General features: G+C 40.1%; 1 protein-coding gene across 1 annotated transcript in view; it reads left to right on the top strand.

Annotated features, from left to right (window-relative positions):
* lamc3 (laminin, gamma 3) overlaps positions 1-25001 on the top strand; it is a 111122-nt gene that overhangs the window by 38428 nt on the left and 47693 nt on the right. The window contains exons 5-9 of the mRNA XM_063888856.1: positions 11106-11294; positions 12678-12795; positions 18460-18558; positions 20586-20722; positions 21671-21790. Coding sequence (XP_063744926.1) covers positions 11106-11294; positions 12678-12795; positions 18460-18558; positions 20586-20722; positions 21671-21790 — 663 coding nt within the window. The remainder of the gene's footprint in view (positions 1-11105; positions 11295-12677; positions 12796-18459; positions 18559-20585; positions 20723-21670; positions 21791-25001) is intronic.

Genomic DNA, 25001 nt, shown 5'->3' with positions numbered 1-25001 from the left:
TGTGGCTTCTTGAGCAGGGGACCTTGTGGGCGCTGCAGGATTTTAATCCATTACTGCATAGTGTGTTAACAATAGTTTTCTTGGTGACTATGGTCCGAGCTGCCTTCAGATCATTAGTCCCTCCTGAGTAGTTATTGGCTGACCCCTCACCTTTCCATGATCATTGATGCCCCAAGAGGTGAGATCTTAGATGGTGGAGACCCAGACTGAGGTCGATTGATGGTCATTTTGTGCCTCTTCCATTTTCTAATAATCAAACCAGTTGTCTCTTTCTCACCAAGCTGTTTGCTGATGGTCTTTTAGCCTCTGCCAGCCTTGTGCATGTCTTCTTCTCACTTCCTCTTATTTGTAATTTCCTCGGTCCTCAGTCACACTGGAAGTTTATTTGTCTGCGCCATCTTAAGGAGCGTCCCATGGCGCTTATTTGTGCCGAAGGACCGAGGAGCGATAACCGAGGAGCGAAAACCGAGGAACCACGAGACCGAGTTTGTGTGTTAGAACGAAACGGGGACAGATCTGGCTGCTGTCGGACGATCCAGCTGTACCGGCGTTATCACAAACGGACGTCGCTTCATGTGAGGCTCCGAGGAAAGGACGTCCCATTGCTCTTAAAACGTATTTCCTTGCTTCCTCTCTCTTCACATGGTTTCCTTGCATTTCTCCGTGCATCCCTGGTGGGAGGGACTAATGCAAGGAAAAGACGCAAGTGAGGGACGCAGGGATGCAAGTTAAGAGAAGTGAGAAGTACCCATGGTCTACAATCTTCTCTGATGTCCTTGGACATTAGTTCCACCATGATCACAAGACCTGTCTGTGGTCTGGCCTTCGGTGGAGAGGTTGTAATCTGATTTATTGACTGTGGACAGGTGTATTTTATCCAGGGAAAGAGTTGACATCAGGAGTACTTTCTTAAACCGAGAGGACTTATTTAACCGGTCCTTGGGAGCCAGAACTCTTGTTGGTTGCAAGAACATCAAATACTTATTTCCCCCCAAAAATGCAAATCAATGTATATCTTTAATATGTACATTTCTGGATTTAAAAAAAATATTCTGTCTCCCTGTTGAAATAAACCTACCATAGAAATGACAGACAGTTCATTTCTTTGTAAGTGGGCAAACTAACAAAATTGGGGATCAAATACTGATTTCCTCCACTGTATGTATATGGCATGCTAAGGCAAATAAAGGTAGCAGCCTATTGACAAACGCTTTGAAACATCGCCCCCAATCATTGTGGCACCAAAGAGACATGTTGAACGGTGGTGGTAAGTCAAAACACGTGCAATGCAATTATTTGGGATTTTTACAGTGAGCGGTATCGCTACTGATAACAATTTCCTACAAATCTGCCCAAAATGTCAAGTGTCTCTTTCAAGCAGCCTTTTGGCTAATAATCTTTTAGCAGAGGAAGAATAAACTATAATAGAATCATGACCTTTTGGGGCTCAGAAAACCATGGAACCCAAGCATTAGAAAACAATTATGATAAAATCTGAACTTTTCAAAATAAACACAAAGTGGCATACGGTTAATAAACTCCCTAATGTCTGCATTGCAGTCTTTTTTTGCCTCCTTATTTCCTCAACTGTAAATCTTCTTTGGCACCGCATGCAGTGCACCTACAGAGAAGGAATTAAGTATTTGATCCCCTGTCGATTTTGTAAGTTTGCCCACTTACCAAGAAATTAAAAGTATATACTTTTATTGGTAGGTTTATTTTAACAGTGAGAGACAGAATATCAAAAAGAAAATCCAGAAGCTTCCAGTTGCCAAGCATCAGCCTCCAAACCTCCAGAGAATCTGGGGAGAGCAGTGGACCAAAATCCCTCCTGAGATGTGCGCAAACCTGGTGACCAACAACATGAAACATCTGAACGCTGTGCTGTCCAATAAGGCTTTCTCCACCAAGTACTAGGGCATGTTTTACAAGGGGATCAAATACTTATTTCCCACAATTAAAAGCAAATCAATGTATATCTTTTTTTGTATGTACAATGATTTTCTTTTTGACATTCTGTCCCTCACTGTTAAAATAAACCTACCATTAAAAGTATAGACTGTTCAGTTCTTTGTAAGTGGGCAAACTAACAAAATCGGCAGGGGATCAAATACTTATTTCCTTTACTGTAACTGAGAGGCATTGCAATGTACTACTCAAATGTGTGTGTTATATAATATCCCATAAAGACATCGTGGAATATCCAATTGCAGCACACTGTTTATACCACTTAGTCAGTGTTATATGCGTTTTTGTACAAGTATGCAAATCGTTTGAATCACATTTTCTAAAGATCAAATAATGTTAGGTGACCGGCAATACACATCAACCAGAATGCCAGGAATAGTAGACAAGCATATTAACTCTAACATATTAAAGTAACCCCATTGCGACCCTTGATGGAAAGTGTGAGTGTAATGCTTTGGTCAATTAGCGTTGTCCTCCCACACGCTATAACACAACCTGCTTTAGTAATGCAGTGTGGTTGCTTCATTTCTTTATTTTGTATTTATAAAGAGAAAAATGTCTCATTATCAAAGTAATATACATCCTGCCCACTGAGCACAGTCACATGTCAATTGCGGTTATTGTATTTTAAGATAGCTGACTGCATGAGACTTCTTTTAAAAAAGATGAACAGCAGTGAATACCTTGTGTGATTATTACAGCTATCTCCGCTATTGTTATAGTGTGAATAGTCGTAGCAGGTGGTAAATGGAGGCTTGAGGGGGGGCTTTTTATGTAAGTCTGAATGTTTTTTATTGGTTATGCACAATCGGTCGAGGTTGTTAATCACAACTTGATATTGGACTGCTGATTATTATGCTCGCTGTTTGCTTTGTGCTCTTACAAAAAGGTGTGAAGAAATATGCAAAGAGTAGGTTGTTTGTCTGTTTATGTGTGCGTATGTGGGGGTGAAATAGTGTGTCATTACCATCAAGATGCTCCCCCTCTGAGACTGAAATCATTTTCAGCCCGAGCAGGCTGCTGCGGGTCGTCATGATTTCCGTTGTTTGTGTGATGCTGTCATCGGCTTAGCCCGAGGCGGTTCCAGTAAGAAGACACTTTAAATCCTTCTTTTTGCCACTGATTTAAGGGTTGAAGGCTGCAGTCGTAGCTCGGAGACTGTGATAATGATTTGGAATATCAACAGTACACTCATAACACTGCAGATCATTATGCCGAGCCTCCTGGTAATACTCCCACTGTGAAATGAGACGAATATAGAATAAAAAAATGAAATCTAGTTTAATCTCCTCTTGTATTTTTGATGTAGGTTCTTGTGTCTGATTTGTGAGAACATCTTCTATCTACCAATTTACAAAATAAAAAACATGATCTACCACTGACCGCCTCCGTGTGAAAATATACCGCAGTCTAATTTACAGACGGCAGGTAGGTAGAAAACAGGCTTCCAAAATGTCATGATGACATCCATCCATCTTCTCCCACTTATCCGTCAGGGTCGCGGAGGTAACAGCTCAAGCAGAGAGCCCCAAACTTCCCTTTCCCTGGCCACATCAACCAGCTCTGACTGGGGGATTCCAAGACGCTCCCAGGCCAGCGAAGAGATATAATCCCTCCACCTGGTCCTAGGTCTACCCCTCGGTCTCTTCCCAGCTGGACGTGCCTGGAACACCTCCCTAGGGAGGCGCCCAGGTGGCATCCTCACTAGGTGCCCGAACCACCTCCACTGGCTCCTTTCAACGCGAAGGAGCAGCGGTTCTACTCCGAGTCCCTCCCGGATGACTGAACTTCTGACCTTATCCCGAAGGGAGATGCCAGCCACCCTGCGGAGAAGTCCCATTTTGGTCGCTTGTATCCGCGATCTCGTTCGGTCATGACCCATCCTTCATGACCATAGGTGAGGGTAGGAACGAAAATGGCCCGGTAGAAAGAGAGCTTACTAAGAGCCGAAATACTTGAACTCCTTCACTTGTGGTAACGCTTCATTCCCTACCTGGAGTGGACAGTCCACCGGTTTCTTGCTGAGAACCATGGCCTCAGATTTGGAGGTGCTGATCCTCATCCTAGTTGCTTCACACTCGGCCGCGAACCAATCCAGTGAGTGTTGAAGGTCACAGACCGATGAAGCCATTAGGACCACATCATCTGCAAAAAGCAGTGGTTCAATCCTTAGCCCACAGAACTGCAGACCCCCTCCCCCACCACTACGCCTCGAAATCCTGTCCATGAATATCACAAACAACATTGGTGACAAAGCGCAGCCCTGGCGGAGGCCAACCCTCACCGGAAATCAGTCCGACGTGCTACCGAGGACCTGGACACAGCTCTCGCTTTGGGAGTACAATACCCGGTCATACGCCTTCTCCAAATCCACAAAGCACATGTAGACCGGATGAGCATACTCCCAGGCCCTCTCCAGGATCCTTGCGAGAGTAAAAAGCTGGTCCGTCGTTCCACGACCAGGACGAAATCGCATTGTTCCTCTTCAATCTGAGGTTTGATGACATACAGTGCCTTGCAAAAGTATTCACCCCCCTTGGCGTTTTATTTGTTTAATTACATTACAACCTGTAATTTAAGTGTTTTTTAATCTGAATTGTATGTGATGGATCTGCACGAAATAGTCTTACATTGGTGAAGTAAATGAGAAAAATATACAGTATATATAAAAAAATATTTTTTTAAATAAAAAACTGAGCTTTGGCATTTGCATATGTATTCACCCCCTTTGCTATGAAGCCCATAAAAAGTTCTGGTGCAACCAATTACCTTCAGAAGCCACTTAATTAGTGAAATGAAGTCCACCTGTGTGCAATCTAAGTGTCACATGATCTGTCAGTATAAACACACCTTTTCTGAAAGGCCCCATAGGCTGCAACACCACTAAGCAAGAGGCATCACACCAAGAAGACCAAGGAGCTCTCCAAACAAGTCAGGGACAAAGTTATTGAGGAATACAAGTCAGGGTTGGGTTATAAAACATATCCACATCTTTGATGATCCCCCGAAGCACCATCATATCCATAATCTTCAACTGGAAAGAACATGGGACCACAACAAACCTGCCAAGACAGGGCCGCCCACCAAAACTCACTGACCGGGCAAGGAGGGCATTAATCAGAGAGGCAACAGAGAGACCAAAGGTAACCCTGAAGGAGCTGCAGAGTTCCACAGCAGAGACTGGAGTGTCTGTGCATAGGACCACAATAAGCCATACACTCCATAGAGCTAGGCTTTATGGAAGAGTGGCCAGAAAGCCATTACTTAAAAATAAGAAGGCACGTTTTGAGTTTGCCAAAAGGTATGTGGCCGACTCCCTAAATGTATGGCGGAAGGTGCTCTGGTCAGATGAGACTAAAATTGAACTTTTCGGCCACCAAGGGAAACGCTATGTCTGGTGGAAACCCAACACATCCCATCACTCCAAGAACACCATCCCCGCAGTGAAACATGGTGTTGGCAGCATCATGCTGTGGGGATGTTTTTCAGCAGCAGGGACTGGGAAACTGGTCCGAGTCGAGGGAAAGATGGATGGTGCTAAATGCAGGGATATTCTAGAGCAAAACCTGTTTCAGTCTGCCTGTGATTTGAGACTGGGACGGAGGTTCACCTTCGAGCAGGACAATGACCCGAAGCATACTGCTAAAGAAACACTTGAATGGTTTAACCGGAATAATTTAAATGTGTTAAAGCCCAGATCTCAATCCAATTGAGAATTTCTGGTTTGACTTGAAGACTGCTGTTCACAAGCGGAAACCATCCAACATCAAGGAGCTGGAGAAGTTTTGCCATGAGGAAAGGGCAAAAATCCCAGTGGCAAGATGTGGCAAGCTCATAGAGACTTATCAAAAGCTGTCATTGCTGCAAAAGGTGGCTTTACAAAGTACTGCTGACATTAGGGGGTGAATAGTTACGCACGCTGAAGTTTTCTGTTATTTTGTCCTTTTTGTTGTTTGCTTCACAATTTAAAAAAGCACATATTCAAAGTTGTAGGCATGTTCTGTAAATGAAAAGATGCAAACTCTCAAGCAATCCATTTACTTCGGCTTTTGCAACCCACTGTATACGTTGCAGTTTTTTTGAATGTATAACTAAAACAATTGTCTAGAAACCAGTTAAAGGGATTTTTTAAAAGGGCCTTATTGTGCTTTTTGGGGGTTTCCCTTTCCTGTTATATAGGTTTGTGTGCATGTAAATGGTCTGCAAAGGCTAAAATCCCAAAGTTGAGGCCAGAGGGAGTTTCTCTCCGACACACCGGCCTGAAACGCCTCCATTGGACTCCTTTTTGAAGATTAAAGCATGTAAATATGTCACAGTAGAGGCACAAAATACAAATAAGAACCTGAACATGTGCATAATAGGGCCTCTTTACGTGTAGCACCAACCCAGGATAGCTGTTCACCCACTTTCAGTCTGCATGTAATCTAACTTTATAGTCTCTTTATTTTCCTTTATTGGATTATCTTTACATTAGCTTATTTTCCAATGTTGAACTGCTCTTACGATATAGGAAGTCAGATATACTAACATTGAAGCAATATAAACCACTTATGACTCTTTGCTATATTCAGGCTAAGATTACAATGAAGATTAGAAAAAAAAACATATAAACTGAAGGCTTTATTTTGCATTTATCACTGCAGATACTGTCATACAGATTTGAATATGTAGAGAGATTATGAGATTTTACGGCTAAGAGACTAGAGCTCTCCTCTGCTTTGGTAAAGAACAGGGATGGCTGCTTTTTTCGCAGTACTGTAACAAAAACTAATATCCTAACCTAAGGTACCAGGCACAACAGAGTGTGGGTTAGGTGGAGGTCTGCTCGGTCTGTAACAGTACACCGAAGGTCACACAGATATGTATGCAGCGTGATCCCTCACAGACCGCTTCCTTATCAATGCTGCTCTGCTCCGCTGGCTAGTGCGACATCTCATTCGTCCGGCAAATTAGATATAAAAATGAGGAATTATTGTGCCTGCAGGGATAATGGTCCCTCTCTGCAATACATTCTGCAACAAAACTAAGAAATTATTCATACAAAAGGCAGAGGACAGTAAGATCACCTCTCATGCAGGTGTGGAGGCAGGTTTTATCTTCTACAAAATGTCCATTATTACAGCTTTCGTTCTATCAAGTAGTGCAGCTATTTTATCTTAGACATAATATTGGTTCCAAATTTTGTAATTTGTTCATCCCTTTATTTAATGAAAATGTATTTTTACAGCTTATTATAGTCTTAAAATGAATAAACACAATTCTTACATGTCAACTGAGTTATATGCATCATATATTTAATATATATTTTTTAATCTTTGTTATTTTTATATCCACTGCAGACACTACAAAACTATTACAATTTTTGTAAATTCCTCCAACCTCTATAACCCTTTTGCAGGGGATTTTTTTTTTTAATTCAATATGTAGTTGAGGAAGTATTCACATCACTGATTTTCTGATGCTATTTAATGATCGAGACCGTGATAAAACATAAAACAATCCTAACAACATTGCTTTTCTATGACCTGATTGTACATGATGCCACAATAGCGTACTGCAAAAAAGGAGTGTATAATGGGCTGTTAGGGTGCGTGTGCAGTGGATATAGAATGAACACGGCTTTCACTGTGTGTCCAGACTAATCCCCATGAGACAGGGCCCCAAGGAGCAATATAAGGGCAGCGTCCACGCCTATATGGGCTCGATATGCAAATTAAGGAGTCCTTGAATGCCCTCCTCTGGAGTGTAAAGTGCTGCAGGACTGGCCTGTCAGGAGATGTTGGTGCCACTGAAGGCACTGGGCCGTCCTTTTTTTCACACAGAGATAATGCTGCACTTCTTTTTTCTTGTAGTGAAGACATACACTTACATTGAAGTTGCAGATGATCTGTAGAAAGTGGGGATTCAGATTTCTTAGCTTTTGGTTTTTGGACTTACGGAACACTTCTACCAAACATGTATGACCAAGGACAATGTATTTGTGACCATTCATACCAAACCATTAAACTGAAATGGACTCTTGGAAGTACCACCTTTGCTAATGAGTATGAAATTAAAACCAAGTAACAGAGTTCTTAACACAACAACAGTTCATACAAATCACTAGCCTTGTGTAAAGATAAGTGCTAAACGTACATTTACAACTAAGCAACTATCAGAAGTGCATTTGAGTCAAGTTGCCTTTATGGCTATTAAAGCTGCAGGCCACCACCACATTGCTCCATACTGCTGTATTCTAAAGTATCTTTTTTGTTATGCTTTTGATCTTTCATCCAAAAATGTGTGAAACATAGTGTTTAGGGAAGTGGCTTCATCAATCACTGGAAACAAGTCCTTTGTGGATATATCATATTGTGGACTCTGCCTTGTTGTGTGGAACTTCCACAGTGGCAGTGGGGCTAAGGCTGAGGAATTTATGGGAATTTAAGAAGTTGCTTGTTTTGGGTGGGCAGACCTAAATGAGGTCAAGATGGCCAAACATGAGGGAGGCTGTGTGGAGGTCTTTGTGTTGCATCGGTTGAAAAACATCTTTAAGTGATTTGCAGTTTCCCTCCCAGTGATACTTCAACCAAAAGACACCACCTTTAAACTGTTCTGCTACACTGGGCCTTAACCACAGTTTTTTTTTAGGAATACATTCATATATAAAAAAACTTTCACAAAGTTTTAACAAAGATTCTGAATAATAAATAAAATAATAAAACGCTTTTTCTCCTCTGGGATTTCTTTTTGGGTAAAAACTGAAAGTTGTGCAAAAAGCTTCGGTTATTTAGTTTTGGCACGCATTTCAAAAGTTACCAGCCTAATAAATGGTTGTGATCAGCGATTATTGCTACCATTCTAATGCGTCAGATGGGACAAACTTCACCTACTACATGTGTAAGAGCAACTGAATAAGGTTTGAACAAAGACCAACAACTTTTGCTCTGGTTTTGGAAACCAAATGCCATGTGTTTGGTTTGAAATGGGACAGGTTTGCATTTCATTTCCAGTTCGCCATTGTTTTTTTTAAGTATTGAGTTCACAGCGTTATTTTCTTGGTTTTCTCACCATTATTTTATTCCTTTTTTAGACATGCGAACATGAGATTGAACCTGATGATATCACAGTTACAAATTACAAAAAAGTGCCATAAATCTGATGTAGCCTTTTCTCAAGAACAGTTGTAGGGCAATTTTGTTCTTTTAATCCAGTATATGAACATCAAAGGCTGTTAATGGTAATCACATTATTAAACGTACACAAAGTCCTCACAGTTGGGAATAATCCAAAATAAATCTAGTCACATTCCTATTTTTAAGTAAAGATAACAAACCAAATAACCAGGAAAACTGTAAAAACAAAAGCCCATTAAACAGGAGCAGAAACTAATGAAAACATTATCAAACGTGCGTTTGGAAGTTGCCGAGGGGGATGGGTATCCAGATGTTCAGTTTGCCTTGAGGCTAATTTCAGGGTGATGGGCCCATAATTAAACAAACACATTTCCCCCGCTTCATTTCACAATCTGAATTAACTAGACATAACTTATTGATAAACTTGAAGGTATGAGAATAAAACATGACTTTGAGATCATTTCTATCTTTTTGAGGATAGTCTGGAAGCATCAAAGGTTCTCCTGGGACAACACCCTGGATCACATCACATTTTGAGATGCTTTCAGAGTCAACAGGACTCTGTGGTACTAGAAGAAATGAAACAGAGGCTCGGGCTGGTGTCAGCCCACCTGAGCAGCAGTGGCAGCAGCACTAGCAGCATGATAAAGACAGAGTAGATAAGAGCTGACAGGTAGAGCCGACCGGACGTGTTTGTTCTTTAGTTGACCACCAGTGCCAATCAGAGCTGAGTCATGCTGCGGAGACTTTCTTTGGGGAGTGTCTGATTTTGTCAGATTCTCTTTCTGTTTGAGCAGAAGGATTTTAGAGGTGAGAATATGGGACTCAGCATAAGTTCCAGAGGGGAGAGCAGTGCAAAAGCAAATGGTTCTTTTTCATTTCCTCAATAAGATCTACAATTTGACAATGTTTTTTTAAAGCTGCACCAGTCAATAATTAACATTGTTTTGTTGCATGGATTGTTTTTCCAGTAATCCAATACATAAATAGTCCATATGTAATAGCAACACAGTAAATACTACACTTGTATTGTGTTGTGTAATTATTCAGTACTTATTTAGTATTCTATGAAAATAAAATTAAAGAGAAAAATGGTTTTCATCATCAGAATGTGTATTTCTCATATTGTATCCAATAATATTATCAGTCAAACGCAAACCCTATCAGTCAATTTATGGGCCATTTGACATTCTTGGTTTGAAGATTTTATGCAAAAACAAATAAATAAAATCATTTCAAAATACCTTTCAATAAAGTCTACATTTGAGGGGTTACTCAGTATTATAATCCTGACTGAGCAAGTTGTGATTGATGATTTATAGATACAAATTGATAATACTTTATTATAATTTAATGAAGGATTAAATAAAGCCTTGTCATTTTTAATAATTAAGTAATTCAAGGTCTTTGATGATTGGTTTTAGCCCCATATGGAACAAAACACTCTTAATTAAAAGCCTTTAAAAAGTTGTTCACCTTCAACCCAACGTTTGTAACTTGGGTTTTAAAGCAACTGGTGATCATTACATGTATTCAATAATGTGAACCCTGCCGACACTACTTATTAACAGGAAGGAATAATCATGCAGTTATTTCCGGCACAACAGAGAGCTTGATTCATAATAAAATGGGCAATTTCACCTAAATCCCCCCCTCAGGGCGACTGGTAGACTAAGGAGGGATTTGATATGAGGGGTATGAGCACTGTGATGTTGTGTTATCAGCTGAGTAATTTGCTCTTGTATAAACATGAATTACTGTTATCTAAGTGCCCCCTGACAGCCGATTGGCTCCTCATTAGGCCTGTGTGAAATGAGATTAGCAGCGAGCCTCTAAATTATGATCCAATCCCGGAACACATAATCTCTCACATTCACCCTCCCTCTGCCTCTCTCCCTCCATCTATTTCTGTCTGCTCTCTTTCTACTTCCTCTTCCTGTGCGATTGCTCTTTCCTCCACGTCTCTCCTCACTTGACCTTTTGCTCTTTCTCATTCTTGTTTTCCCTCCGCTCGCCCCGCAGAGTGCAACTGCAGCGGGAGGTCTGACGAGTGTGTGTTTGACGTGGAGCAGTACCGCAGCACCGGCAGTGGGGGGCGCTGTGTGAGCTGCAGAGACAACACCGACGGGCCCCATTGTGAGCGCTGCAGAGAGCACCACTACAGGAAGTCTGATGAGGAGCCCTGCCTACCCTGCAACTGCAATATTAACGGTAAACTGCACACACACAGAGCCCATTGTTTGCATAATAACTTAAAACCCTTAATTATAATCCATGTAAATATCATTACTCACCATTTTTGTTCAGTCTGGCATGAGAGAATTTAATTATGCTTAAATTGGAACGCAGTACTGGCACAATAAGGCACCAAAATGTTGCTGTGCAGAAACAAGAGTCATGGATTAAAGTTTTTAAATCAATAACATCACCCTCACACATCGACTGCTACTAAACTGACAAACGTTTCCTGTGATTCTTTTTCTGATTCATGATTAATACAATCTTGTTCATCTCAGGTCCTGAACCTCTCATAAGATTTATCCTTGAGTCGACTCACTTATTGCAAACCCGGACATGTTAAGTAGCCCAAAGTTTTATGTTAGAAATGTAAAGTACGGGTCCCCAGCACATAGAAACTACCAGATGCTAATTGTATAATAATTAGCATAACATGTATTTATTAGCATATGCAGACAATAGTTAATAAATGGCTTTGCTAATTTGGAAAAATGTTGAGTGGTTTTGAGGATGTTTCGTAAATGGTCCACCTTTTCAGGATCAAAAGTGGCAGTTTTAACCAGAAAGTGTCCATATTTGTACTCCCGGTGTGCTGATTTTGATGAATTTTAAGTTTTAGGAGACACAAAACTGCCATTGTCTATCCTATTAAAGTAATAAATGGATTCAACATCCTCAGTAACCTCAAAAACCTCACCAACATTTTTTTTGTAACTATTGTCCGCATATGCTAATTAATGCAACTTATGCCAATTGTGCAAATTTCCCAACAAATGCATTTTAGCATCAGGCATTGGATGTGTTGGGGACAGGTACTATGCATTTCTACCATAAAACTTTGGGGTACTCATCATTTCCGGGTTCAAACTGCTGGCAAGTAGACTATAAAGTTATCAAAGAAAAGACTCATCAAACACCGTCTAATTATAGGTGCAGGGACGTTAAACGTTTGGGCAGTTAATTACATCATCATCAATGTAAAGAGAGCGAACCACAGAGAGAAATGGACAAATACCTTAGCTAACTTTCCCTCTCCATTTCCTAGGTAGTGTGAGGTGATTGTACACAGTTGTTGGAGTCCATTATATTGATCAAACGTTAGAGCAGACTCCATCAGGCTTTCTTTTTCTCTCCAAGTCCAACAATACCCCAGCTGGTCTTTTTTCTCCATTAACTTAAGCTACAGTATGTCAGAAACAGTGTGGAAGCAAGGCTATCCGGCTCCTCCGAGCTCATCTCTTGGGCTTTAGAACAGAATTCTATAACAGGTATTCAGTTATCCCCGTCATGACAAATTATTAATGGTGAACTGATGGATTGTGAAGTTAACTCTGAACTTTCTGCTGTCACACCCAGGTACACTGAGTCTGCAGTGTGATGCAGAGGGAAGGTGTTTGTGTAAAAATGGCGTGACAGGGGAGAAGTGTGACACATGTCGAGCTGGATTTCACTCTCTTGGTCCTGGTGGCTGCAGGTGAGCAACACACATGCTAATAACACATGCTAATATATAAGGGTCATAAAAACAAAGCAGATTTTTACTAGGAAATGTTTCTGAAAAAGGCCTCTCAAGGGGTTAATAGAAATAAACAGGTTCAACAGACACACATACTGTACATCTTCTCTATTTTTCAGTTGCACCATCCTACTTCCCCGAGCTTGAATTGATCAAACTCCAAAGCAGCCGTAAACAAGAGGATTTCATTTCTCTCTGTGACACCACTGTGAATTAGTGACCTTCTTATCAGCATGAGTCAGGATGTGCTGTACGGAATCTATCTGCTAATAACCATTTCTAAAAAAGCAAGACAACCCGGAGCACTTTAATTTTCCACATGGAAACTTGAACTTAAGAAAAACATCAACATTTGATTTAATCAAGATTTCCACAAATAACTCAAAACAGGATATTTGACTTTTCCAACCCCTTTTAACCTCTAATATTCCTACTTCCTCCTTTGAGTCCTACTTCCTACTACATCTTTTGCTCTTTGTAAGCGTACATTTACTGAGTTGTTTAATCCACGTTATCTCATTATTAGAATAAATGTCCATTTCGTTTGTCTTAAATCTGCTCTAATGAAAGCACTAAATGCCAGACAGACACACTTACTTAAATATATAGCAACTAAATAGCTAGGTATTTGCCTCAACAGTTGGTAAAGACAAAAACATACCTTAACAGAGAGTGAATATTGGACTTGGAAACATTGTGTCGCCTTAAACATAACTCCAAATTATTACTAATAATTAATGTTTGGTTGATAATGTCTGGTGTAAATAAACAACTCTTAGCCATATCGACTTCATAAGAAGATGCTTGGTCTCTATGTTTTACCAATAATTGAAGGAAAATGCAAAATGTTCAAACATGTCAACTGAAAACATGTGGCAGCTGGAATAGCCCTCATAGAAGGCAGACCCTGCCATGAAGTCGTAGTATATCTGAATCTGGAACACATTTTTCTAATTATTCCGACATAATATAGTGCAGTTCTCTGATCCAAAATATTTGTATTAAGTTTCAACAGTGCATAACCAAGGTTTATACTTAACCAAGGTTTTACATCTGAAAGAATTGCATACAAACTGACAAAATGGTGTCCAGATCAATAGAAAGCAACATGTGAGCATATACAAATGAGACAATAGTTTATATTTACAAAGAGAAAAAATAAGAAAAACAAACCAAAAGATAAAAGTAAACAATAACAACGACTAAAGTAATCAACTACATTCACTGCCAGTGAGCCTCATCCACAAAAATATTCACCAGGAATGTTATTAAATACATATATATATATATGCATGTAATACATATGCATATACTTAGATGCACCATACAGACAAACACATACATATATAGTGCAGTGACAAAGATGAAACATAATTTGTACATTTACAACTTGATTTGGTCCACTTTTTCTTTCAGCCATTCAAACTTATAATACATTTTTTGAAAATGAAAATCAGGCCATCATTCCTGCTTACAGACAGACAAACCAAGCCAGAAACATTACTTCCCTGGCAGATACTGCCTAGAAAGTAGAACAATATCAAATAAATAAAGTGTTCTGCTACATGGAGACTGGCCTGTTGCTTTGTCTGCAACTCACCACAACTCTGTAAACTATTGAACTTGTAAATTCAGTCCTCCTGCAAACGGCTTGTGTTTGGGTCAGTCACTAACCTTCTGACCAATAAAGAAGAAGTTTAAAGACCCCCCCAGATCCAAGAGAGACCATGCTGTCTCTTCCACCCATTACCATGGTGACCAGATCCTTTTTTAAATCTGCTTATGCACTAGCCGACCCTAATAGTAAACTTAACCCTTTACACCCTCCCTGCTACCCTGCAGATGAATTAATCAGTTAGGAAAAGTTTGTGTAGTCTAGTCTCGCATAAAAAGTCTATAATGTCTTTTGACTCATCATGTATTTATTAATAAGCTTTTAATAGATCATGAAATGTCAACTTAATAATACAAGCGTATTCCATAGTTTTGCTTAATTTATGACATTGAATTATTAAGCCTGCAGGCAATAAATGCTTTTAGTTATTTTAAGATGTATTGTTTCCTGCTGAGACAAAGTAATCACTGATTTTTAAAAAATACATTATTTCCAGAATGTTGGCTGATTCAAATTGTGTGTCTATTAATTGAGCTGGTGCCCTGAATAAGAACAAAATGACGTTGTCTATTAAAGAAACATTTGTTTTATCTGTATTTGTACTCCGGTCTGATTTTGTTTCGGTATGCTGAAAGAACAGCTCAGTGGGTTTAATTGATTTTAAGATAGGTTGCGTTCCTTTCATCCCAGAGATATGAGGCTGATTTTGGTTTTGAGGCTTTGCACACACACACACACACACTCAGTTTGTTTGTTTTTGTTTTTTTTGCATCCTTTGTTGCATTTACAGATTACATTGACCTGCTGCATACATTTTGATGATGAAAGGCACAATCCAACTTTTTCTGAAAGGAGGGCTCTCCTACTAAGTATGCATGCATATGAGCCTGCATGATGATGTATATATGTGTGTGTGTGTGTGTGTGTGTGTGTGTGTGTGTGTGTGTGTGTGTGTGTGTGTGTGTGTGTGTGTGTGTGTGTGTGTGTGTGTGTGTGTGTGTTTGTATTCATAAGAAGTCCACCGTATCTCTCCCTGACCCCCTCTACCTGCAGAGGGAATGCTAAGATGTGGTGGGGTTGTCTCGCATATCAATGAGTATTCGGTGTTAACATTATTTCTGTGGAGACTGTGACAACAACAAACTCCCAAAACATTGGAATTCAGTTTTAGCATTTGTCAAACAATAAAACAAATGCTTTTTTAAGGTGATAATAGCAGAATCAATGTTGTCCAAGAACATAGAATAGATCAAATCCACATAAAATTAGGATTAGTCAGCCAAGTGAATTTATTAATAAATCTTCAGTATTGCAAGTTTGCCTCATGGCTTCACAATCAGCAAAGCATTAAAACCCTCTCAGATATTATTTTAAAAATGCAGTCTGTTTCCAGCATTATATTCCTTCATTTTTCACAAACAATCCCAACTATATGATTAAATGCTTACGATCAAGCAACATTGGAAAGGCAAAGTCAGCTATTTAAATAAATTCCCAGATTTTGTTTTTATAAGCTGATGGAGACAAGCCATAACCAGACCAAATAGCAAATGGTAAGTTATCTAGAACATCTCAGTTTATTTTTGCCTATCAATCACAGTAGTACCAGTCAATGGCAGCACATTTACTTAATCCCGCCTAAGCAACAGAAATATGTAAACCTTCAACAGCATGACTTATTAAACTTGGCCAAATCCTGAAGTACCGCAAACCATTGATGGTTTTCCCTTTAGCTCAGATATACCGTATCACATCCACATCAGCTGCAGCCATCTTGGTTGTTTTGGAAAATCCCTAAACAGCAAACTCTTCTGTACATTTAAAGATGACCCATAGTAGATAAAAGGTTGTCTGTCGAAGGTCAAGTGGCCAGCAAAATGTCAAATTCACTATCATACTATCAGTTCTGCACGTCGTAAATATCTTATTCCAATTTTAATTTAATTCCTACGGGTATATTTATATTTCAACCATATTTGATGTATATTAAATATTAAATATTGCTATATTTGTAATGTTATTATAGTTATCTTAAAATAGTCTTTTTATCATGGCTCCAATTTTATTTTTATGCACTGTTTATGTTTGCTCCATAACACCAAGACACAGTCCTCCTATGTGTTAACCTACTTGGCAGCAAACCTGTTTCTGATTCAGATTCTGAAATGTGAGCTTGCAAATTGTTACGATTCCCAAGCAAAGTGAAGAACAAACTAGAGAAAAAACGGGGTAAATATTGGTTTTGCATCAACCAGGTGCAAAAAAACTCCCAATGAATGCGAATATGGCTCCCAGTTCATCAGCGTAAATGGTTATAAAATGCCAGCTCTGTGTTCACAGCTTTTTTCTTCGCCTCTTAACGGCCGAAAGCATCAGCTTTAAAGAGAGGCTCAGATCAAGGAGCCTTTAGTGAAAACACATTACTGATTTAAGAACCCTTTAAACTCATTTCCTTTTAATGAATATCACAAGTATTGGCAATGACCTATTCATGAATCAATTGTGTATAATAATTTTACAGTTGACCCTTAGTTTAGATTTTTCTCCCATACCAACATTATACACACATACATCTGCATACACACATGCCACAAGCACACTTTCTCTCATGCATGCAGTAAAATCAGGCCGTTGGGTTGAGATGTGATTACTCAGCCCACTGGAGCAGAAACAAGGAAAGACGCCTCACCTGGGGATAATTGAATAATTTTTAATAGTGCCTCATTAAAAAGGATTTTGTGTTACAGTTGCAAACAAAAGTAATCAATCAATTCAGGTGATCAAACTCTTTTTTAACATTACCCAACACCTCGCCTCGTTTTTATCAAGGTTGTTTACACAGTCTTTTAATTTTTGTGATAGATCGTGTACTTAACCAAGCATCTGAGTGTTAATTGACCATTAATACACCTTAGCCATTACAATTTTTCAAAAAGGTCATTTTTGTATCAAGGTCTGGTTTATTTGAATTGAATTCAGTTGCACTTACAACAGCTTGGATTTTTGAAAGCTAAAATATTCTTCTTCTTTTTTTTTTGTACCTTTATGGTTGAATGCATGTATTGTAATTTGCCTTGGATAGAAATGGAGAGAATAGAAATGTAATGTAAGAACTTGGTACAAGGACAGACACACATTCACAGAGTGGACTAGTTATTAAGGACACTAAGGATCAAGGCCCGAGACAAGTACCCATATTGTTGAGGCGTCCTTGAGCAAGCCTCCCCACTGTTTCCAGGGTAGAGATTGTGTAGCTGACCATCTTTGATGTGGAATAGGGGGGAAGCCGATGGAGAGCTTCATGCACTTATATTATACTGTTTGGGGTTCCAGGATACCTTTCCACTCTGACTGCCAAATGAGGTGATATGGAGGCATTCACTGTACTGATCTTATTAGCTAATCGCAGACTTTTATCAGATTGGAATTCCCCTTAGCCCCCATCATCCTGGTTTTGTTTCTTGGACTTGAGAATATACAAATATACTCTGAGGCCCTGCAGACTTTTTCAATAGGGAATGGCAGTGCTTGATAGATTACTTCAATAACCAACAAACACTCCCGACCGAATACTGCAAAATGACCTTTCTTTATTATTTCTTTTCCTTGTTTCTATTCACCCTCCTTTTTATCTTTGTATTTACTTATCCGTCTTTATTGTTATTTGATTTATTTCGTATTCATTTTTATTTATTTATTAACTGTTTTCTTTTTTACATGGAATCAATGGTGCTTCTTTGATTAAACTTGTATCTCTATGGGTTTGCATGGTATGTGTAGGAGGGAATGGGTGGGCGGGAGGGAATGGTTAGCTCTAAGCAAAACAATTAAATGGAAGAATATCATTGTCTCAGTTGTGAACCTGTGGGATTCAAAGGGGTTTTCAATTAAAAAAAACAACAAAAGACATGGACCTTGTCTAGTTACTGCTCCTTCTTTCTTAATAATGTACCTTTTTTCTCTTGAGTGATATGGATTTGAATAATTTCTCCTCTTTCCTCCTGCAGAGCGTGTGAATGTGACTCCAGCGGCAGTGTGGGCGTCTGCTCGCCTCTGGATGGACGCTGTCACTGTAAGCCACACGTGGAGGGGCAGAGCTGCGACAGGTGTGCTATAAGATTCTTTCTCACGTCACGTTTGTGTGCACATGACCTATGGTTACCAAGGCAACAGTGAAAGCCTTATTGACCATTCATTGTTTTGTGTGCAGAGAAGAACGGCAGCCTTGATGTTCAAGAAGAACAAGATATACTTTATTGATCCCTTACAGGGACATTTCTTTCCCCACTCTGTAGTGTTTACAAACATTACACACAGGGAGGATACATGCACAAACAACCACACATGCAGGAGAGGTGGCAGAGCAGGGAGGCTGCCAGGTACCCGGCGCCAGCGAGCAGTTTCAGGGTTTGGTGCCTTGCTCAAGGGCACCTCGGCAGTGGCTCAGGAGGAGAACTGGCACCTCTCCAGCTACCAGTTCTCCTCCTGAGAAACTGCTCCCTGGTATGATCTACTGATTATATCTTTGTGAAAACTAGCATTCACAGAAAACATTCTTTTGCTTTATTATGGATAATATATATTAAAAAATTATTTAAAAATCTGATTTATTGCTTATATTTGTGCAAATTATCCGCGGAATGAATCCGATTCATTGCATTTAGGTTCCATGTTTCATAAAATAAAGTAATTCATTTGATGGGCTATTGCAGGGGTGCCCAAACTACGGCCATGGAGCCAATTTCGGCCCGTTGTCCATTTTGAATTGGCCCTCAGCAAATTCTTAAACTATAATGGAATATGACCCACACCTGAAACTTGTGCTTGTCTTTTATTGTTCTTCTTAAATAGATATGTACAAATAAATTACACAGTATTCATGTGTTAAATAGCGTAGTTTCAGTAAATCCAGTAAATCTTAGTTGATAAAAAAGCCCAATAACTTATTTACAGTATATAGTAAGCTTGAATTTTCCCTTCATATTTCCCCTTATTTTTTGTAACAAAATAAGAGAGCTTTGATTTAGGCAGTTTTTTCTTAAAGTATATTCAAGTATCAAGTATAATGTACATACATTTGATTGATTTTGCTGACTTATAACTTAACATATGAGTGATCCAACCCTTGGTATGTTTTTTGTCTGTGTGCTGCCCTCAGTGAAACAAGTTTGGACACCCCTGGGCTATGGCTATTCATTTCCATTTTCTTGTGAGAAGAAAAAAAGCACTGATCATTTTTAGGAATGAAGTTACTCAAGGAATTGTTTCAGCCCTATTGTAGAATTTAGTATTTCTGATCATGTTTGATATTAAAAATCCTACTTTTAAGAATAAAACGTTAACATTTTCACTCAAAAATCACAAATCTTTTATTTGCCCCGCTGCAGGGACTTAGGACCTTGCAGGGTAAAGAGTGACTACAAAGGGCACAGAGCATAAAAAGGCAAAAGGGTAGACATATTAAATAAAGAGGTAAGCTCTCATTAAATAAACACAATTCTAATAAGTATACATCTAAGGTAAAACAATAAGAAGTGGCATTAAAATCACCTAAAATAAATAAATATGCATTGGTCCAGCTGACAGGTGATCACATCCAACAGGGGGTTAAAATCAGTATACCTTAGTTTTAAGAATATTTGTATAAACATTTCTCCCAGTTTTTGACTTCTTAGACATTACCCTCCAAATGTTGTGCCGTTGCAACATGTCGATTACCAAGTGGTGGCTCCCCCTCTGTCTTTCTATCTGGCTCCTCAGGGATGCAGGATCAAACAGATGAACTCACTGTGACATTAGCAATACACACAGCCCCAGGTCTCAGACTATTGAATAATTCTCTGCTCCCTGTTTGTTGACTTTTTGGCTGATTTCATGGCTGGTTGAGCAGGCTCCTCTCCTGTGTAATGTGACGAGTGTAGAGGCTGATTTTTAGCATTGTTCCTGTCCCACCCTTATGCCAGCGAGTGTGTGTAGGTCAGTACTCAGGGTCCTCGCAGCTAAGCTCCATTTGGTCCCATCTTCCATAACACTGCAGCTACCAGCAGGGATGTGATAAATAGCTGCAATGAGGTGCAATATATTTATTTTTTAATGCATCAGGGAATGTGTGTGTATGTGTGTGTACCTACAGATGCAAGCCGGGCTTTTTCAACCTACAACACGTAAACCAAGCAGGCTGCCAGGCGTGTTTCTGCTTCGGCCACTCGCTGGCCTGCTCCCCATCCAATCACTACGCTGCTGTCAACATCACCTCTGACTTCATTGAAGGTATTGTCTCAGACTTGCCAGACATTAATGAGCTTTCTTTGTTTCTGTGGAGATGTTATTAATCAGTGAAAATAAAAATGACCAACAGCGTCTTCATTTTCTATGTTCTATGTTTTATTGTGCTATTATTGAATAAATAAGTGCCTTGTGCATGTTAATTATTTTGTCTTTATATCCACTTAATTGAATATGTTGTTTCCTATTAAATTGTAGGGACTTAGCCCTTTTAGCTTCACCTACTGCAACATAAAAAGCCTGCAATTATACACCACACAAAGTAATAAGAAAAATCTTCATTATTTTGAGAACACACAGAGATGTAGACACTGCAAAGGAATGAAGAACTTCCATTCTTAAAAAGGGTATATTTTGCTCAGTTTCTGGTTCATATTAGTATTTAGTGCCTCTACTGGGACATGCCTCCATCCTTTTAATGTTGAAAAAGCTCTTTCTCATACTGCCTGTGCTGCAGCACTTCTTTTCACCCTCTGTCTGAAACCAGAGCCCAGTCTGCTCTGATTGGTTAGCTGGCCGACTCTGTTGTGACTAAGAGATGTCCCGCCCCTTAGCCTATCATGTACAATGTGTTACCATATACGGTTTAAATATAATGGCAGATACTGTGCTGAACATGATTTGTTAAAACATATAATTCCTCTGTTTATTATGTTCTATTTGTCTGATTCTATTTGCAATGTTTCTGTATTTGCATACGTTTTCTTTGTTGGCTGTGTGTTGAGCTCTCAGGGCCACTGTGTGTACTGTTGTTATTTTTCTCTGTGGATCTCAGATAAAATAAACCTAATAGAAAAATAATCTGAACACATCTCCTGTAAGAACTCAAAGGTTTATACTCTTTGTATACACAGCGCATTTACCATCCCGACATCCTGTGATGCAGAGAAAAGGCTGTGATTCATGTTCTGAAATGTTTTCTTTCATCTCCAGATCAGGACGGCTGGTTGGGGGAGTTCTCTGGAGGGCAGGAGTACCCCCTGCTGTGGAAGGAAGGCGAAGTCTACCTGCTGCCTCTCACTGAGGAAGACATCGGCTTCTACAAAGCCCCTGGTGAGTCGAAACAAAAAACAGTCGAGATTTGAGTTCATCCATGAGGACACATCGTTACCTCTGGTTAGACGGTCCCCAGGAAGCTGTTGGAGTATTGTTGACATTTATGTTATTAGATAACAAATCCTCCAGTTGCTTCTTGCAAATATGTAAATGATTCCGAAGCGTTTTTAATACCCATAGCTTGTTCCTGTTGCTTCTTAGTGAGATTAATCAGGGTCTTTGGCAGCGGGTCACTCGGCAGTTATTCTGACACCGTTTCCTCCAATCTGTTATCAGAGCCATTAGAAGATAAGGGAATAAGCTGGCCCGGCTACAGGATTTAAGGCCCATTTTCTATCTGCCGCCCAGCAGCAGAGGCCTGATGGAATTGGATGTCTTGGCCATGCTGGAGAAGCAACAAAGTGAAAATTGGCTCGGCTTCTTCTTGTTTCCGCTAAGTCGTTTCTAGGCATCAACTCCAGCCACCATGCAGCTCACAGCCAGAAGCAAAACAGGAGCAATCCCATTAACTCTGCATCCTGGAGGCTTAATGCCCAAAAACGCGCGATCACAGAGAAACGGCTCCATTTGGAGGCATCTTTTTTTAGAAGGATGAAATGCTTACAGCGGGATGTGACAAAGCCTGGTGGTCAGGCATGATTTCTAAAATGTTATTATGAATGTGTTCATAAGTCATGGTAGTGCAAGTTCGAGAGAGAGCCGGCGTGCATGTGTGTGTGTGTGTGTGTGCGTGCGTGCGTGCGTGCGTGTGTGTGTGTGACATGGGCATGAGTCCATAATGAGTGCTTTGCTATATAGTATGTGTAATTAAAAATGTACATAGTTAATAGTTTCTTTTAAAGTTTCTGTCTTCTTCACACAGACATAGTCTCCGTTGGCCGCGACGCACAGATTACTGGCCCGACCAGCCGACAGCGGCTTTGTGGCAGCCTGCTTATCTACTTCTCGCAGTGCTTGTTTATGTTGTTTCCCCGCATACTAAATGCACAAATCTATTGCCTTGCCATCCCTATTAATGATCTCATTTTCTCTAGCTGTGTTTTTTTTTATAGGGGTGCATGTGTACAGTTACTTTAAAGATTAGTCCAGAGTGGCAGCGGCTTTGAAGGCAGCTCTGAAATTCTCTCTCTTCCCCACTGTCTTCCTCTCTTACATTTAATTTGTATATGTGCTGAAATCCCCGCGCTGTGTATTCACCAACGTACCAGATAATTCGGAGTGACAAGTCGGCGTCGGACATCATATGAAATGCAATTTCTGTGATTCCCAGGAATGTATTTGTTACCGTAGTTTGTCTTGGCTTCGGTTGTCAGACGAGACAGGATTCAAACATATGGGCTTTTTTTTGTATAAAAATTGAATTTGTAGAGAAAACTAGTGTTTGGGATATGCGTCACTCACCCAGCTCCAAAAATATCATCTGGCACTAAGACATCACAGTTATTCTCGTGAAAATGTCTGACAAGCACTCTTTGGACCAGACAGAGAGAGTTTGAGAAAGAATTTCAATTTGAGTTTTCTGATTTTTCTCATACCAAATGACACTTATGCCTTCACTTTGTTCCCCTTTCATTTATCCAAAGGACTTGGGCAGGACATCAGAATGGCTCTTTCTATTTCACTGCATGAAATGTATCTTTTTAAAAAAACATCTTTCAAACTCTCTTGTCCAAACTTCTTCTTCTCAAATTAAGTGCCCAAATCATGAATGTATGAAGGTAGACATGTGTGTGCATGCATACACTTGGGGACACTGTCATCCTCTGAAGCATGTGCAAAGCCACTTGTCCTCCTTCTGATCCTGGACATCTGCTTGACGGTTGACACACGCAGAGTTCAAGTCCCCCCGGAGACTGAACAGACTCAACACTCGAGCGCAGCTGCCAGGAACTATCACAGACAAACCTCAAGCACCTCCCTAAACAGTCGCTCTGACCTGCCTCCAACGACCGCGGTCAGCACTTGAGACTGCTGGGCGGTAACTGTGGCCGCTCTTGGCTGAGCGGAGTTTCATGCTGAAGGGGGAAATCATCTACCACGAGTCCTCACAGCCATCTGTTGAGAAGCTTGCCAGGTTGATCCTTTTGCACAACCGACCTGCTAAGGCCTGAAGCGGCAGGAAGACAAGAAAGGCAAAAAAAGAAGGATAGGAAAGCAGACAAAATTCTAATGAAATAACCCCTCTAGTCGAAGGCAGAGGAGCAGCATATGGCTGCTCTTGTGTTCAGGAGGGGAAGAAGAGCAATGAAAGCAGCTCCAGGCTAACTGTCACTCTCATTCAAGCAGCAACTGCAGCTGAGAGCCTCACACAACCTGAGCAATAAATGCGCCCAGAGTCTGCGTCTGAGCCTGGCTGGTGGCCTTGTCATCTGGAAACATAAGCAAAACAGAAAGGAGATGTAGCTAAGGGATATGAGAAAATTGGGTGGAGAGATAGAGAGACAATAGAGAACAAAAACGTGGAGTGCGGAGAAAGAGAAGCAGAAGGAAAGTCAACTCACGAACCGGGGGCTGAGTAAATAAATACGGCGATACGATTTGTTGTCAGTCCACATCTAGAAGGGCAAGTGTTTTATCTTCATACTCTAAGGCTTTGTGAGATCCATCACAACATCCTCTTGGCTGCATGCCTTTCAAATCTCTCTCCAAAGCTCTGGGTCTCCTGCATGTCCTGTTGTCTGGACTCAGTCAATCTTTTCTGGCTCTCTCTTTACTCTCATTCATGATGTTGTGCTTGGTTGCTCACACAGACAAAGCAAGACTGGGTATACACAGAAGAACTTTCCTGACACTGGTTTCAGGTTCCCAATTGCATTCCAATTTGGAAAGTTGAATAAAGCTATTTGAAAATATTCAGTGTCATGTAGTTTATTTTACTACAATTTGTCAGCTACGTTGATCATTTTGAACAAGGAGTTGTGTTTTTTGCCAAAGCATATGAAGTGGCATTGCAATTCCATTTGTATCTTATTTCCTGCTGTTTACTGGGAAATATCTAGTGGTACGCTTTTTCTTTGTAAACTGGCCTGCTTCTTTGTTCTATAATGGTTTTCCTGGAGAATAGGAAGAGAGCCATTGGTGCATTAATGCTTGTTGATATGCCGGGGGAAAAAAACACAATCTATAAGAACTAAATTCTCCAGGTGAAGGACTGGCTAATCAAAGCAATCTCCACTGTGTGTAAGATTAAGCGGGTGTCAAGAGAGAG

The sequence above is a fragment of the Eleginops maclovinus genome, chromosome 8 (assembly GCF_036324505.1).
Source record: "Eleginops maclovinus isolate JMC-PN-2008 ecotype Puerto Natales chromosome 8, JC_Emac_rtc_rv5, whole genome shotgun sequence".
Classification (NCBI taxonomy): domain Eukaryota; kingdom Metazoa; phylum Chordata; class Actinopteri; order Perciformes; family Eleginopidae; genus Eleginops; species Eleginops maclovinus.
The sequence above is the reverse complement of the archived record's forward strand: the minus strand, read 5'-3'. Positions and strand labels throughout refer to the sequence as shown.